This window comes from Terrapene carolina, unplaced genomic scaffold (assembly GCF_002925995.2).
Source record: "Terrapene carolina triunguis isolate 2854851 unplaced genomic scaffold, T_m_triunguis-2.0 Scaffold131, whole genome shotgun sequence".
Lineage (NCBI taxonomy): Eukaryota > Metazoa > Chordata > Testudines > Emydidae > Terrapene > Terrapene triunguis.
In genome coordinates, this window is record NW_020664482.1 from 28,418,411 (window position 1) to 28,434,425 (window position 16,015).

Genomic DNA, 16,015 nt, shown 5'->3' on the forward strand with positions numbered 1-16,015 from the left:
AATTTCTACACCTCTACCACCACCTTTCCCCTCTCAATCCTCTCTTAATCTCCTTGTACTCAGAATTGAGTTTACTCCTATGGTGTCCCCTACAGCAGGAACAGCCTCCCTGTTCTCCCCTACCATGCTCTCCACTCTCTCTTTAAAACCCACTAATCGTTCCTACCTGTCATGTGTTTGTTTCTTCAGTGAAAGGAACTGGTTTGTCTGTGTGAAGTGCCAGCTAAGTTTACGGTGCTGGGTGTATATTTATTATTTATATTCAGGGTTAAAGTACTGCTCCCCAGGAATCTTTGTCTGCAAACTACTTGTATCCAAAAGCAAGCCCTATGCACTGCTCCACCTATTGTAAAAGGGCCCTAAAACCAATGCTGATTCCAACTGGTGGAGGACTCCTCACGCACTGTGTAAGGCTGGCTGCTGAGGATCCCCTCAGAAGCCCTGGAGATTATATGTAGTGGGAGGGGTGGGGGCTTTAGTTTACAGCAAGCAGGAATTCCAGGCAATGCTGTGGGGCAACCCTGAAGCTGCTTGTAACTGTCTCAGTTATACCAGACTCCAGTGCCAAAAGAGCAGCCCAGACTTCAGAGGGCATAAAGATGGTTTGAAGCCACCAGAGTCCCTGGACTTTGAGTTTTGTACAAGAGCCTCTTATTCACTCACCCTACTAGTTTATTGAGGGTGTGGTACATCCTATTAGAGATAACAGAAAATAGAGCACATTTTCAGTACTTCTTATGGTGTAATATCAATAAAAACTGTAACCCTTTCAAAAGCTAAAAGTAGGGTTGTAAGATATGAGGTACAAGTAAAGTAAAGGCTGTTTCTATTTATTATTCTTCACTAACATGCATAGACCATTTTTAGAAATGTCACTGTACTTGTCGATTATGAAACATTCTCAAGGCTGTTCTTACTGACTCATTGCTCATTTTGCTACTTTATTTACTGAAATAGAAAAGAAGCCTCCAAAATAGGTTTTGTTGAAATAATGCTTTTTACAAGCCCATTTTTGGCTTCTTTAGAGTACTGAACCTGCACATCGACAACAAGAAATGGTATATAACTAACATGGATAGCTTACATGTTTCTACATTGCTTCAGTCTTCTCAATTACAATAGTCTCTGTTTGTCTAACTGGTGATGAAACCATGTAGTCATCAGACAGGAGACCAAGGATTGGATATTGGTTCATGTACCTGTATAAAAAGTTGTGCAAAACTGTAAGTGGAATACTGTATGTCTCTGTTAAGCTTTCTAAACACCTATGTCCAAAGCAGTATCTTGCCTTGGAGGACCAAATTCTACCTTTCCCCCACAATACTCATTTCTAGATTAGTTATCGCACCCAGATTTGTTTAAAAAGAGTTAAGTAAATATTTAAAACATAGTTTTTAAAAGGCTTTAGTTAACTGGTTACCAACCAAAATTTTCTTTCTCCTCAAAGGCATCCACTTTAGAAGTGTTTCCACACGTATTACCTTTTTTTTTTTTTTTAAAGCCAAACGCTCATTACTAATTACAAACTATATGCCATGATTATGTCCAACACCCATTAATTAGCATTAAGGGATGCTCAAAGACACAGGCATACAGTTGCAGAGGCCAAAAAAATAAATGGCAACAGTACAGACTGTTTTTAACTGTTTACTGTTCTTTTGACATGTGTGTTCCTAGCCTTGGCAAAACAGCTGCAACTTTGGCTGGATCCTGCATGATGCATCATCATAGCTCTCATGTTGTTTCTTAACTTTCAGAGCAGTTTGCCAGGAGGTGTTTTATCTGAATCCACTCTGTTACCTTCCTGCTTGTTTCCTTAGAGCACTGCTATTAACTAAACCAATGCATGCTTAGAGTAAACCTTCCCATAACCCAATGTAGCCATACAGTATTCATAAATTAATACAGCTCGATCTCCAGCCTTCACACCCATACACAAACAAGGTATACTTTAAGATTAATAAAAAAAAAAGGCACAAAAAAAAAAAAGCAGTGACCCCTTTAAAGTTTATTGTTACACAATTCAGAAGAGAGCCCAGTTCACTCAGGTCGACTTAAGATTGTAGTGTAGACATGTCCGATGTTACGCAACTTACAGCCACCACAGTAATTACCACGGTGGCTGATGTCCACACTACCCTCCTTCTGTCAGTGGTGTGCATCCTCACCAGGAATGCTTCCACTGACTGAAGAGGGGCAGTGCCTGAGGCTAAGAGGCAGGGATTTCAGCTCCATGCAACTCCCTGCCAGGAGCGGGGGGAGGGCAGCCTCCTGGGGCTATTTGTCTCTGGCAGGGAGATCCGCACCCGGACTCTTGTCAGTTGCTGTGCTCCCAGGGAGCAGCCTGGGTGGGGAGCCAGCTTTCTTGTGAATTTCACGGAGCCGTGAAATTGACAAGACAGCCAACGTCCTAACTACACCAGCATAAGTCCTACGCCTCTCGTGGAGGTGTAATGGGGCCCTTGCAGCTTATGTCAGTGTTTACACTACAGCCTTGCTCCCACCGATGCCTTATGTCAACCTCTGAAGAGCAAAATAGTAGTACATATTTTTTATCCCTAAAGCAAGCAAATCTAAATCAGCATTCACATAAGGATGGAGGTTGCCATATTTATTCTGATAGTTTTCTGGCCATAAATACACGTTTTGAATAAGAAGTGCAATAGGATAGAACAGTGGTATTTCTCAGACATATACAACCTTCTAAGGTTTAGTTTATCAAGTGAGATTCAGAAGAAGGAACACACTCATTTATTTTCACATCCGCCAAACACTTCATTAAAATGGTCAGTGGGACTATATAAAGCACATCCTCTCCAGACATTTTTCTGGAGTTTTTTCTAAGCATTGTTATTAAATAAACATTTTAAAAGAGAATCTTGTAACCTGACATTTGCAGGCAACTGCTTCTGCGAAAACCAGTATAATTACTGAAAATTAAATGAAATTTAAATGAAATGAAAATTAAAAAACATTTTAAAAAAGAATTGTATTGCTACATTACTTTTTTGTGATGATAGACTTTGTTACACCTGTGGATTCATTGCATGAGAATCTTTCTTGCTTCAACCTAAAGAGTTCCTAGAGAAAACAAAAATAAAAATGGTAATTCTGAACTCTTCACTAAATGTTAACTCTAAAGTCACAAGAAAATACTTAAGGTTAAACACCTTTTAACCTTAAGGTTAAACACAATGGAATAAAGTTTTATTCCAATAGACTGGGTCACAGAAAGGCCTACAGGCTCTACCTAACAGTCAATGTTATTACTAGGGGTTGGGCAAAAACTTACTCCTGTTTCAGGAGACACAAAGGTTGAACAGGTGGCAGAACTCCCCTCTCTATGAAGCATGCTCATAGAGTCCACTGGCATCCACTTAGCATGGAGGAAAGGAAGGGGCAGCTGTTGATAAGTATTAAAGATTCTTACAGAGGAATTTTATAGTTATAGATGGAAGAAATGTCCTGCAAACCAAAGCCTTATAGTTTACATGTAGCAGAGCAATTAAAGGAAACAGCACCACTGATTTCTTATCTTGGCAGATCTTCTCTACCCCACCCGCTCTCTCTCTTCCACCTTAAATTCTAATGATTTACACAGTTAAAATTTGAATGTTCTTATGGTCCGCAACAGGGTAAGAGTTATAATAGACTTTATAAAACTGCAGCACAAATGAACACTCTTTTACCTCTTGCTGCTGTTTAATAAAAGTCTCCTTCTCTTCTAACATTGAAGTAAGTTCATGCAGCCTCATCTGGAAGTCACTGTTACTTCCATCTCTTCTTGAAATATCTTGCTGGAACTGGTTTAGCTGCGACTTTAAAATAAATAGTTATACACATGCTAAGGAATCTAAGGAAAAGAATAGCTCTGAAGTCTACATATCTTAAATAAAGCTGACCCACAATGAACAAACAATGGAGTTGTGCCCCCCTTTTTTTTTTGCTGCTTTATGTTTCAGAAATATCTGAATTTTAATTTATTTATTTTGATGGGGAGGGTGGGGGGGGGGGAAAAGAAAAGGAGGAAGTTCAAGTTTGTCTATGTTGTTTTTTCTGAAAGGTGCTACAGGCAACTGGAGAACCGGTAGAATTCGGATAATTAAACTTGATTGACAGGAGAAGCTGATTTTATTCATATGTTTAAAACTGTTCGGTTTGTTTTTAGTTAACACCTTTTTCTCACACACACCTGTACAGGAGAAAAGATGGCTTAGTTAAAAGTTAGATCCCCAACAGCATCTTCTGTCAAAACTGTGGAACACTAAACTTGAATTACTGATATTATGGTTTTTTTTAAAAAGAAAAAGGTAAAAAAAAAAAAAAAACCACCAAAAACACACACAAAGCTTTTCAGGTCTTTTCAAAATATAATGAACTAAAATGGCAAAAAGTCCAACTTTTTCCTCCTTTGCTGGCCACCTTTAAACTAGAATTAAGCTAATTTTATCCAGTTTTTGGATTTATTTTATTTAATGCACTACTTCTCCCATGTTTTGCTGCTGTTTGTTTTCTGTTACTTTATAATTATTTAAGATTTGTATTATGGTAGTGTCTAGAAGCCTAAATAACGATCATGACCCTGAATATATGAATACAGAAAGTATGGTCCTCTGTCTGTGTGACTAGTCCTGGACACGACTCTGAAAATGAAGGATTTTCCTCAAGTAATAAAAGGATAATACACTTAAAAATCCAAATTTTATTTAAAAGTTTTAAATAAAGTTTTATATCTGCTATTGGTACAATACCTTGGAGTACTCTAACAGAAATAAAAGGGAAAAAAGATTTGTATTTCCAGTTTGTCCACTTGGTACATTTGTCAGCGCTTTAGATGTCATCCCCTTATGTTTGTGTGGATTCTCACACAGCAAGAAACTACACTAAAATAACCAGATGAATATTAAAAAAATGTTCAGGGAGACTCAAGAATAGGTCAACTTCAATTAAATGATTTTAGCTCCTTTTTGGTGCAATGGAGTGGTTCCTAGTTAACACTATTACTTTAGTAGTTCATTGGTGCTTTTATTTTGTTTGGTATCAGTAGGTTTATGAAACTCAGCATGCTCTGGTAAATTCTTTTGGTTATCAATTACAGCACAAGTTAGAATGATCTCTAGGCAGGCCAAATATAAATACAGTACCCTTGATGTGACAGAGGTTTTATAGGTACAATTTAAATCAGGATCTGTCTTATTTTATGAAAGCTGCCTTTCTGGTTAGTTTTTGCATCCCCTCAAGATACGTGAATCTTTTGTTTATGCTCAACTCACAAGTCTCTAATGTGTAGTAAAACTGCCAACCCCGTTTGGAGTCAGAAAAGAGTCTGTAAAATCTGCTTCTGGAGAGTGAACTTTTAGTTATAAACCAAACACAACGTGAACAATAAGGCCAGGATTTCAGTGGGTCCAAAACGGAAACCACTATCTCTAATTTCAAACCACAAAATACCTGAAGTATGTATAGTTGGTTGGTATAAGCTTTTTCCATTTTGTAATTTTGAAAATGGAACCTGCCACTTTCCTATATCCATACTTTGCTCAGAAATCCATATATGATTATGAATGTATATGTTATAAGATAACCAACATACCCTGAGATTGCGGATCTCTCTATCTTTATCCTCTCTCAGGTTGTTAATCATCTCCACGTAACGACTAGAGAGCTCATCTGTGGTGGTTTGTATCACTGGATTAGAACAGGTCTATGCAAAATAAAATTATAGCACTCTTAATTATTATACAGTTTAATACAGTTATAAGGATATAAAGTATGTATCATCAGATGAGAAAACAAGTTTGCTCTGTATTAAAATTATCTTTACATGTCCACCTTCTAAAGAATTCTAAATCTAGTGCAGCTGGATTTATGAGTGAAAAAATATTGACAGGAACATAAAAAACCCATTACCTGCATTCTCAGGTTCTGGATCTCTTGTTCCAAGGCACGCTTGCAGTATTCCAGTTCTTTTAACCGACAGTCCTTCTCTCCCTCAGCATACCGGAGAGAGATGATCTGTTCCTCCAATGAACGACATTTTGAAGCACTGTCTCTGAGTCCTTGCTATGAAAGCAGCACACAAAAAATTCTTAGATATGGTCAGTGAGGTAGTCTCAAGGATTGTCTGAGCAAAGCTCAGTTTTGGGTATACAGTTACTTATGGGGAGCCATTTTTTAACTTCTTGTCCTACATAACTTTATTCATAGCTGATTCATATCAGCTGGAGAGCCGGCTGTGGGGAGATGCTGCACATATTTAACTTTTGTTAAATCAATGGGAATTAAAGGCAGTCAGCACCTCCCTGCGCCAGGCCTTTAGTGTATAAACTGTATCCAGTGTTGGTGTAAGCATGTGTGGCAAGAGTTTGGTCTACCTCCTAGAATGCCCAACTTCACTCTAGAAGAAGCTATGAACCTTAGCACTGGATTTTTCAAGCGAGGAAGTTCGTCAAAATCACTAGTTTTGGACAAAATTCCCTACCCCCAATCTTTATTTGATATAGTGGGCTAAATTCTTAATTGGCTTTCACAGGCGGACAACAACTTCAATTGTACGTGGAACATTACTAAAAAAATTGTAAACAAATTACTAGCAGCCTCAACATATTGCTTCTGCTAGAATGGCTATGAATTATGATATTTTTGGCAATTACCATATCCTACACAGAACACATTTCCAGATCTCATTCACATGCAACTGACAGATACAAATTTTTTAAACACACACAAATATATTTTTAAAAATTAAAGTAGAAAAAATTATTTGGATCCATATTAAGGCTTCATATCATGGGCAGAGCAGCATATGGGGCTTTAGTATAAATGAGAATTGGACCCTTTATTTTCCTAGCCAGAACCCTATGTGTTAGATGCCTGAACATCTCCAGTAACAGTACTGTATAAAGTTGTTCAGAACAACACATTCACATGTTCCAGAGAATGCTGATCTCTAACTTATCTCCTTTTTGTTGGAAGGTGTTATACCAAGAATAGATTTGTGAAAGTTGTTCATAGAGCTCAGTATTTATTCTAAGTGTGAATTCTTGGGGGATAGTAAATTTGTTCAAAATAAATATATGAATGTACCTGCTGTTGGCGATTATTCTCTCTCACAGATGCCAACAGTGTTTCATACTCCTTCACCTGAGATTCTTTAAAAGCCAGATCTTTCTCTAGTAACATCTTGTCAGTTTCCAATTTCTATGAGACAAAAGTACTTGTTATGAATAGCTTCTATAATTTGTCAGTATAAATAAGAAAATGATCCCCTTATTTTTAAAAGAAATAGATAAATTATTTTAATTCATCAGCTCATCATAAAGTCAAACTAAATGAAACAAAACCCCAAAATGTGTACTTAATTCTAAATCTGTTTTGTTGGATACACTTTAAATACTATTCTTGATTTGTTTGCTCTGTTACAATACTGCACACTTAGCCCAAAGTGTCCATGGTTACATTATTTTCTATATAGATTTTCATCTCATGATAGTAGTGCATTAAACAACATGACTAACATATGTCACGTTTGTTCTCTCATCCTTCCCCCAGGGGAAGAAGTGTGTGTGGTGGAGTGTTATGGATTTTTTTAATATATGTTAGAGAAGGCAAGATCAAAGAAATGCACCTTTCACTTAGAGTGGAAGGTGGTGAGGTTTGTGATGGTCCTTTGTTCCTTTCGAGGTTCATTCCTTGGTCTTTGGCCAGCCCCTGGGAAAGCTCTGGCTCCTGTCTCATTCTGTTCAACAGAATACTTTGGGTTCTGTTTTTTGTATTTCTGTTCTTTATAATTTTACATGTGTTCAAGTTAAGCACCATCAAGTAAGGGTAGATATAAATCCTCCACAGTATATATAGGTTTATTATTTTGCTGTCCTGTCTTCCACATCATCCTGGTATCAGAGTATCCTTCATCAAAACAGGCAATTACCTATACAGCTAATTATTAAGGGAAAGTCATCATGCAACAGTGGTAACTGCACTGGAGTTTGCTGCTGGGACAAGATACTAGTCTAGTCTAAATTTTTCTTTATGTACTAAAGCTGATTCTTGCAAATACTTCAAACAATGTAATGTAACAAACTCAGATCTGAGTTATGCAGGAGGTCAGACTAGATGATCATAATGGTCCCCTTTGGCCTTCAAATCAACCACCCAAAGAGATTAGGCAATGGAATCTAAATTTTGCAATGACCTACCCCTAAGTCATCTTGTAGATGGCAAAGCTCCTCGCGCAAACTGCCAAAAGTGGAAAGTACAAGTCGCAGTGATTTATCGGATGTCACTCTCATCTAGAAAAAAGAAAAGGATTGGTTTCAGCTTCTTTGTGGGATATAATCTTTGACAATAACTGAAAATAACAAAACAACAAGAATAGTAAAACTGATTGTCTTTAGTTTAACAGTATGGGATTTATTGCAAATCTGTTTAGAGACACGTGTTAGATAATTGCAAACTTAGAAATTACATTACTCTGCAGCTAACACAATTCTGTTTCTATAATTAAAGAGCTGCTAATGTCACTTGTACCTTGAAATCTGAATCCATGTCTACAAGGATGAGACTTTTTCATTCACTAAAAACAACACTATCTGTCAGTTACACAAAATTATTTAGATTATTGCCTCATAATGCAGGACAAAATAAATATTCCAACTAAGAAAGAACAAGAGAAATAAAGAGTTTCATATATGCTCACAGTGGGAAGGGAAAAATAACATTGATATTTCCGATTTTCAGCTATATGGTGAGTTTAGAGCATTCAGAATTAGAGCAATTACCAAAAAAAAAAAAAAAAACCACCACCATTAGTCACCACTCCTGGGAAAGCACACACCAGTGATTCATCTTCTTTGAGATATGCTAAACTAAGCTTTCACCCCAAGGACAAAAACCATTAGATAAAAACACCAGCTCCTCCCTTTAGTAGGGAAAAGCAAAACAGATTTAAAAGGAGTCAGCTATATGCAAAAAGAGACGCAGTAGTGCTTAGTAATGCCATATTGGCGGTCTTCTTTTTTAATTGTTAATACATTCAAGTGGTGGTGCTCTGGGCCTGTTCATATTAAAACTATATGTTATTGCAGTATCTCATGGTGCAACAAGTCTGTTTTAAAGTTATGGTGAAGAGTCAAATTGTTTTCCTTTAAAGGATACAAAAACAGCTCTAGTTACCGGTAGGATCAATGACTCTTGGGATTATCACTGAAGGCTTGGCATTTATATAGTAAAAATTGTAATCTGGTCTTTTTCATGTCTGGATCAAAATGGATCATGTTTCCCTGTCTACTTTATTTTTCTTATTAATACACAGCACTTTTGAAAGCTTCTTTCACAGAATTCCCAACATCTCTTCTTAGTTCAAGTTAATAAAAGTGTTTTGTAACACACAAGATTAACGCTAGCAATTTTAATTGAAAGAAATACCTTTGTGTAAAATAAAAATCAGGATGGGCTGTTATTTTGACTACAGGTATCAAAATAGTATTTTAGAGTAGCATCCACGAGCACATGGTACTCCCGCATTACTCCACCTGCTGCCCCTGCAGCAGCTATCACTAAAAGGGGGCTTCAAACATAACATTTATACTACAATTCCTCAGCAATGCCACGTGAATTAAGCTGTTGTTCCAGTTCTGACCGAGCACATTTCACAACAGTGGTCAGAAAAGCATACTACTAAAATGTATAAAGGATGGGAAAGAAAATACTGAGAATATTACACCATTATGTAAAGATAGTATGCCTTCATTTGGAACCTTGTGTTCTTTTCTGATCACCGCATATCCAGAAACATCTGGCTAAAGGGATCCAAAGATAAGTGACAAAAGGAGAGACTGGGACTGTTAGAAGAGATTACTAAGAGAGAACATGATAGAGGTATACAAAAAAGTGAGGCACACTTTATATTAAGATTCACTTACAAATGGTTTATAAAGTGTTAAGTTATTAATAGATGTCATAAGCAAGTTACAGACATGAGTAGTACGTGTTATAGATGGTCATCAGATGGTGTTATAGGTGGTTACAAAACATGAGTGTAAGCAATCAATAAGATCTATTGAACTATAACAATTAACAATTTAATAAAATATCTATTAATCACTTCTTAATATAAAGTATGACCAAATAAGGAAAGGTACAGACAAGGTAATCCAGATGCTCCTATTTAATCCGTCCTCATAAGGCAAGGAGACTTCCAATGAAACTGAAAGGCAAGAGATTTAAAACGGATAAGAGGAAATGTGAATAGTGTAAAAAAAGTAATTAGTCTGTGGAAATGACTGCCACAAGACATCAAGGCCAAACCCTTAGGAGGATTCAAAAAAGGATTAGATGTTTATAGGAATAATATTCATAGTTACATTAGATAGAATAAAAATGTGTAAGACATCTGTGCTTCCAGGTGTAAGGCAAACACTAACTGCCTCAAATTAACTATGTTTTTTGTAGATTTGCAAGTAATATTTTCCATTTGCATACCTGCAGGAGATAGCGAATTTGCTGCTTTGTCAACTCTGACAATCCTTTGGGAATCAAACCTTCAATATCTTCTACCTAATAATGAAGATAGAAAAACAAACCAATTTGTTGGCTTCGATATCTTAAATAAGAATTCTTCCTGCATATCACAATGTGATCTCTTTATTAAATTACTCTACTGCTTGGAAAATATGAGAAAGACAGAAAACTCTGAGAAATGGCATGCACACAGATCAAGTTATATCCAGAAAACTTCCAAAATTTATATCTTATATTGTATATAAAGCTAATTTAGATGGAGACACATAAGTTTGAAGCATATTTATTTTTTGCTGATGAATAAGCAAAAAGTGTGTCAATTTTAAAATGTGTATTATTTTAGAAATAATAAACAATTATTTTCCTATTCTGGAGAAATAAAAGTTACACTGAGTTGCAGCTACACTAGCGTGTGATGTGATGTGATCAAATCAAATCCTACATGCTAAGTATGGACAGACTTGGTCAGTAAGTCGATGGAGACTAGAATGACCTACATGCTGCAGGACATGCTATACATGATTTAATAAGTGGCACTCTTTCCACCAAGTTAGTACTGAACTACAATTTCTGCCCGTGATCCACTTGGCCAAATTCCAACAGAATCATAGCAGTTAAAGATTGTAACTCACTAATCTGTCTGTCTGCATTTGTCAATCTAAATTCCCTTTAAGTTCTTTTGGAGACAATATTACACTTCACTTCCTGTGGAGAAAGACTGTGCAGTGTTGTTAAAAACAGCTGCTGCATTTGTGGGAGGATGAAAGTGATATATGATTAAGTAGTTACAGTGGGAAGCTTTTTAAGGGACACACATCTTATCCAGGTTTTTACCTATCTGGTCAGTTTTACAGGCAAATACGCAGGAAAAAAGTTTTAATGTTTGCCCCTCATAAGCTACTAAATAATGGTACAAATTATTTAAATATACATGTTTAAAAACATCATATTTAAAACCATATTGCTATAGATATATTTAGGAATCCTACTGTTTACTAGGAGTGCACAACTATCAAAGATTGTCCTCCTTACATTACAGATTGGGCTAGATCCTCAGCTGGGGTAAACTGGCATAATTTCATTGAGTTCAAAACTGAGAATCTGCCCCATTGTTATTACCAACAAATAGTGACCATTTGGACTGGATTGCTCCGAGTGCTTACTTGACGTGTAGATTCATTGTCCTGTGTCCTGTAAAACACACACACAAAAATGACAGATTAACAGCAGGTCTCTTGCTGATCTGAAAGGAATGAAAAAAAACGCCCAATCATGAGAAGAAATATGGGGCAGGCTTTTGCTCTCCATCACATTTTTAATTTAGGGATCAGAACAAAGGAGGGTTATCGTCAGCCCAACTGGCCTCTTATTTTCCCAAGCAACATCGGAGAGCCTTTACAATTGCTCTAAGCACTGTCAATGCCTTAACCAGTACCTGGATGAGTTAATTCCTCAGTATTATTAAAATCTTATTATTTTCTACAGACTGGGCGAAATTCATTCCTGGAGAACCTTCACTGCTTGAACAGGAGGCAGATATGGCCCAATGAGTCCAAGAAAAGAAGTGGTGGGGAGGAGAAGAATGAGGAATTTTAGAAAAACTTGTAATTTGTTTTGAAGATAGCTGCAGCCTGAGAGGATTCAGTATCAAATTATTCTTTCAGAAGTGGTTTATAATACATATAGAAAGCAGCTTAATTTGCCTATAGATGCTGTGCATTATGGAGCACATAACCTGTCTCTGAATCCAGAGCATGCCACTTAACATTGGCATCAGGGTAGTTTCCTTCTTTGCATCTTCAGGCGAGTACAATAATGTGACTGTGTCTTAAAGCAAAATGTCAGAGCATGCAGTATATTCACTGCAGTATGCACTATGTGCTGTCTAAATTATCTTGACAAGGGAGATACATAGTTGTTTAACTCTGTAAAGTGCCTTGACCATTAGTCAAACAGTTTGAAATACTCATTGCATTCAATAAAATAGCATGGCTTCTGACATCTTGAGACACTCAAGGAGTTAAGTTATTATGCACCGCACTCTATGAACTTTAGCTGTCTGCAGAATGCAGCTCAAACAAACAGCACTGCTTTCTCTAACATAGTATACATTCCTGAGATTCCTAGAACACCACAAGGAGGGGGGGGGTCTACAATACCTTCTTCCTATCTTTTCCACATGCTGCAGTAAACAGCTGTACAGGTCATTGCTCTTGCGGTTCACTTCAGCAAGTAGCTCGCCAAAATATCTGGAGTCCAGCTGCCCATTAGCTTCTTGAAGACTGTGTACCTGGAGGGGAAAACAATGTTATCAAGGTTAAAAAAAAGCGAAGTCTTTCTTGTTAAGGTGACAACCAGGGGAGTGTAACCCAGAGACCCAGATAGAGAGCAGTTGGACTGGGGGTCCCACCCAAAGAAGAGTTGGGCCTGTCACTTGAAAGGGGTAAACTTGGGGGACTGAAAAAAGTGTCTCAGAAGAGGCAGCTTACCCAGGGACCATGACAGAGGGAGGAGGAAGTAATCTGCCCAATTTCCCCCTAGTTGGCAGCTCAGGATCCATAAAGAAGCAGACAGCAGTGAGATTTCAACTTAGGCATGCAGCCCCTTTAAGGATCTTTACTAGCATACAACTTCTTAGCTATCTGGCTAACAGCGTATTGCCCAGCGTTCTCCCCAAGGCACTTGCCACAGGCACTCTGAAAAGGCAGCACAGACACTCTGCTTCTGGGAAGATGGGCTTGAATGACTGCGTAAAGCTGAAGTTGGCTTTAAGCGGCTGTTTCTAGAAGAAAGAATCCCCGCAAAATACAAGGCAGCCTCTGTAATCGTGGAATTTGGAAGACACTCGGGATGGAATTCACAAGGGGGATTCAGGCTGAGCATTACAGCAAATAACTTTTAGGTGTGCTGCTGCCAAGTGGCATTCACAACCCCAAAGACAGGCACCTAGGCTCTGGAGACAGGTGTGTTTTGTGTTGGGCTTGATCCGATCACTAGGCTCTAAGGCTGCCTCTGAGCATGTCTACCAGTTTTAGGGTGACCAGATTTCACAATTTTATAGGGACAGTCCTGATATTCTGGGCTTTGTCTTATATAGGCGCCTATTACCGCCCATCTTGATTTTTCACACTTGCTGTCTGGTCACCCTAACCAGTTTGCACCCCACAGGTGAAACCATCTGGGGAATGCGTATGGTGAACCCTGCTTGGAGCTGCTCAGCGGTGTCAGGACTGAGGAAACCAAGCAGATGCCCAACAGCAGAAATTTAGGGGCCTAGCAGACTTCACCCATGGAAACTTAAGTACCTACAGGGATAGGTGGCAGCTGCACGGGAATTTTGAGAATCTGAATTTTGGACTTAGATGCCTAAGTCCCCTGGGGGAATCCCCCCTTCAGGAGCTCAACACACTATGTAGCGACAGACAATTCAAGTTAAACAGCCCAGCGGAAGTAGGGGAGAGAAAAATGATTGGAAAAAAAATCTTTTCAGCATTCATTTGGGACAGGGGAAAGAAACCACACCAAAAAACCCTCACTGAATAAATACAAAAAATGAAAACTGTTGATAACTTCCAGATTTTCTTAATGATTTTTGCTTCCACTATATTGTGTATGGAAATGTCTTTCAAGTATCCATAGCTACACTAACTCAAATCATGCAATCTAACACACACATGGACAGTCTGGAATATATGCTTTAAGGATTATAGGCTCTGGACTCTTCATCAAGCAAATTAAACTGCAATTTAGATGGAGAATGACAGAACCAGAATCTCAAATAAGACCACTTATTCCATCACTGTGGTTTACAATACACTTGCAATCTGGAGAAAGAGGAAACTAGTGGTGCTAAAGTATCAAAGGAGTTGGAGAAGTAGAACAAAAGGAAGGATCCACCAAAGTAAGCTCTAAACAAAACAACAAAACAAGAACGATATGCAACAGACTAGAACACTCTCTAAGGCCTGGTCTACACTGGAGGGGGGGGAAATCGATCTAAGATACGCAACTTCAGCTACGAGAACAGCGTAGCTGAAGTCAACGTATCTTAGATCGATTTCTAATCACTTCGCATCCTCGTGGTGCAGGATCAATGGCCACCGCTCCCCGTCAACTCCGCTTCCGCCTCTCACCGTGGTGGAGTTTCGGAGTCGACGGCAGAGTGATCGGGGACTGATTTATCGTGTCTACACTAGACGCGATAAATCGATCCCCGATAGATCGATCATTACCCACCGATCCGGCGGGTAGCGTAGACGTACCCTAACAGCGCAAAGGAACAAGAGTTCTGACTCAGGCCATGCGGCAGTAAGAAGGAACTGGAGAGGTGTTGACCCGCACGGCCTATTATAACCTCGGCTGCGAGTACAAAGGAGACATGTGCAGGTCAATGGACACTACTAAGAAAACATAGCAGGAATGCGCACCCACGATTGGAATACTTCTAGGGACCCACCATTCGAAGAAGAACCTCCTTTTCTTTATTGCAGAATTTAGTACACATGACTACAGTCTCCTAGACTGAAGCTGTTTTCCATAGACATCTTTCATTTATTCTGTGAAGCAATCAAATAGCCTTTTTGACTGCAGCAGCACTGCAAAAGCAGTCTTTATGGAATGCTGAGGTATCATTCAACTATGTCTTCCTAAGCACAAATGGAATGTGTCTCAACCTCAGAGATGCCGGTTTCTTTTTACATACACACAAATATTAACCTTAATGTGCTATGAAAAAACTTCTTCTCTAACTTTTCCAAAATTCTCCATAGGTTACGATTTCACTCATTACAATTGGCATGCTCCTAATTAACTCTATATACGAAAGCACAGCACATTGAAAGGGAAATGGGAGGATCTGGAGGAGTAGGAGTGAAGGCACTAGTGGCTAGGGACAGGTAACTTCTCTCTAAAGCTGTAGATTAACAAGCAAGGGTTAACTTTCATTACTGTCCTAAAGAACTGTGTTTCATTTCCTGTATAATTCTACGTGGAAAATATATGAGTCACCAGAGTAAACTTCTGCCTTTTAAGTTTGTCTCCCTCCCCTTGCTTTATCTGTTCCACACATCTTTGTCATGTTCTCTGCTCTTACATAATTTATATTCTTTTTTCCTACTCACCTTGAAGTTGCCTGAGCCACTTATCTGTTCTCGTTGAAGTGCTTATGCTGACTATGCTCAAAGATTATCATCACATGATAAAACTATTATGTAATAGATCATTAAAACTAATTTTAATAAATACAAAAATATGATAAATGTCCAGTTTAAACTGATTTTAAAATGAAATCAGTGAAGGAGATTAAGAATGCAGGGAGACACTCTGTCCTTACTTCCTTAAATTCAGCCTTGGAATTATAAGCATCTCAGAACAGAGAGCACTCTTACAGCTCAGAAGGTAATAAAATGTCTTGCCACACAACAGGTGTCGGTCTACTTAAGAAGCCCTGTAGACCATTCAAACAACGACTATTGCTCTTTTTTGTTTACAGTAA

At 38.2% G+C, this 16,015-nt stretch overlaps 1 protein-coding gene across 1 annotated transcript in view; it reads right to left on the minus strand.

Moving 5' to 3' along the window:
• Window positions 1-1,090: 1,090 nt before the first annotated feature.
• POF1B (POF1B actin binding protein) overlaps window positions 1,091-16,015 on the minus strand; it is a 39,127-nt gene continuing 24,202 nt past the window's right edge. Inside the window, exons 5-14 of the mRNA XM_029911877.1 lie at window positions 12,681-12,811; window positions 11,685-11,712; window positions 10,483-10,557; window positions 8,199-8,291; window positions 7,087-7,200; window positions 5,911-6,063; window positions 5,594-5,704; window positions 3,690-3,818; window positions 3,005-3,081; window positions 1,091-1,199 (exon numbers count right to left, since the gene is read on the minus strand). Of these exons, the coding sequence (XP_029767737.1) occupies window positions 1,091-1,199; window positions 3,005-3,081; window positions 3,690-3,818; window positions 5,594-5,704; window positions 5,911-6,063; window positions 7,087-7,200; window positions 8,199-8,291; window positions 10,483-10,557; window positions 11,685-11,712; window positions 12,681-12,811 (1,020 nt within the window). The remainder of the gene's footprint in view (window positions 1,200-3,004; window positions 3,082-3,689; window positions 3,819-5,593; window positions 5,705-5,910; window positions 6,064-7,086; window positions 7,201-8,198; window positions 8,292-10,482; window positions 10,558-11,684; window positions 11,713-12,680; window positions 12,812-16,015) is intronic.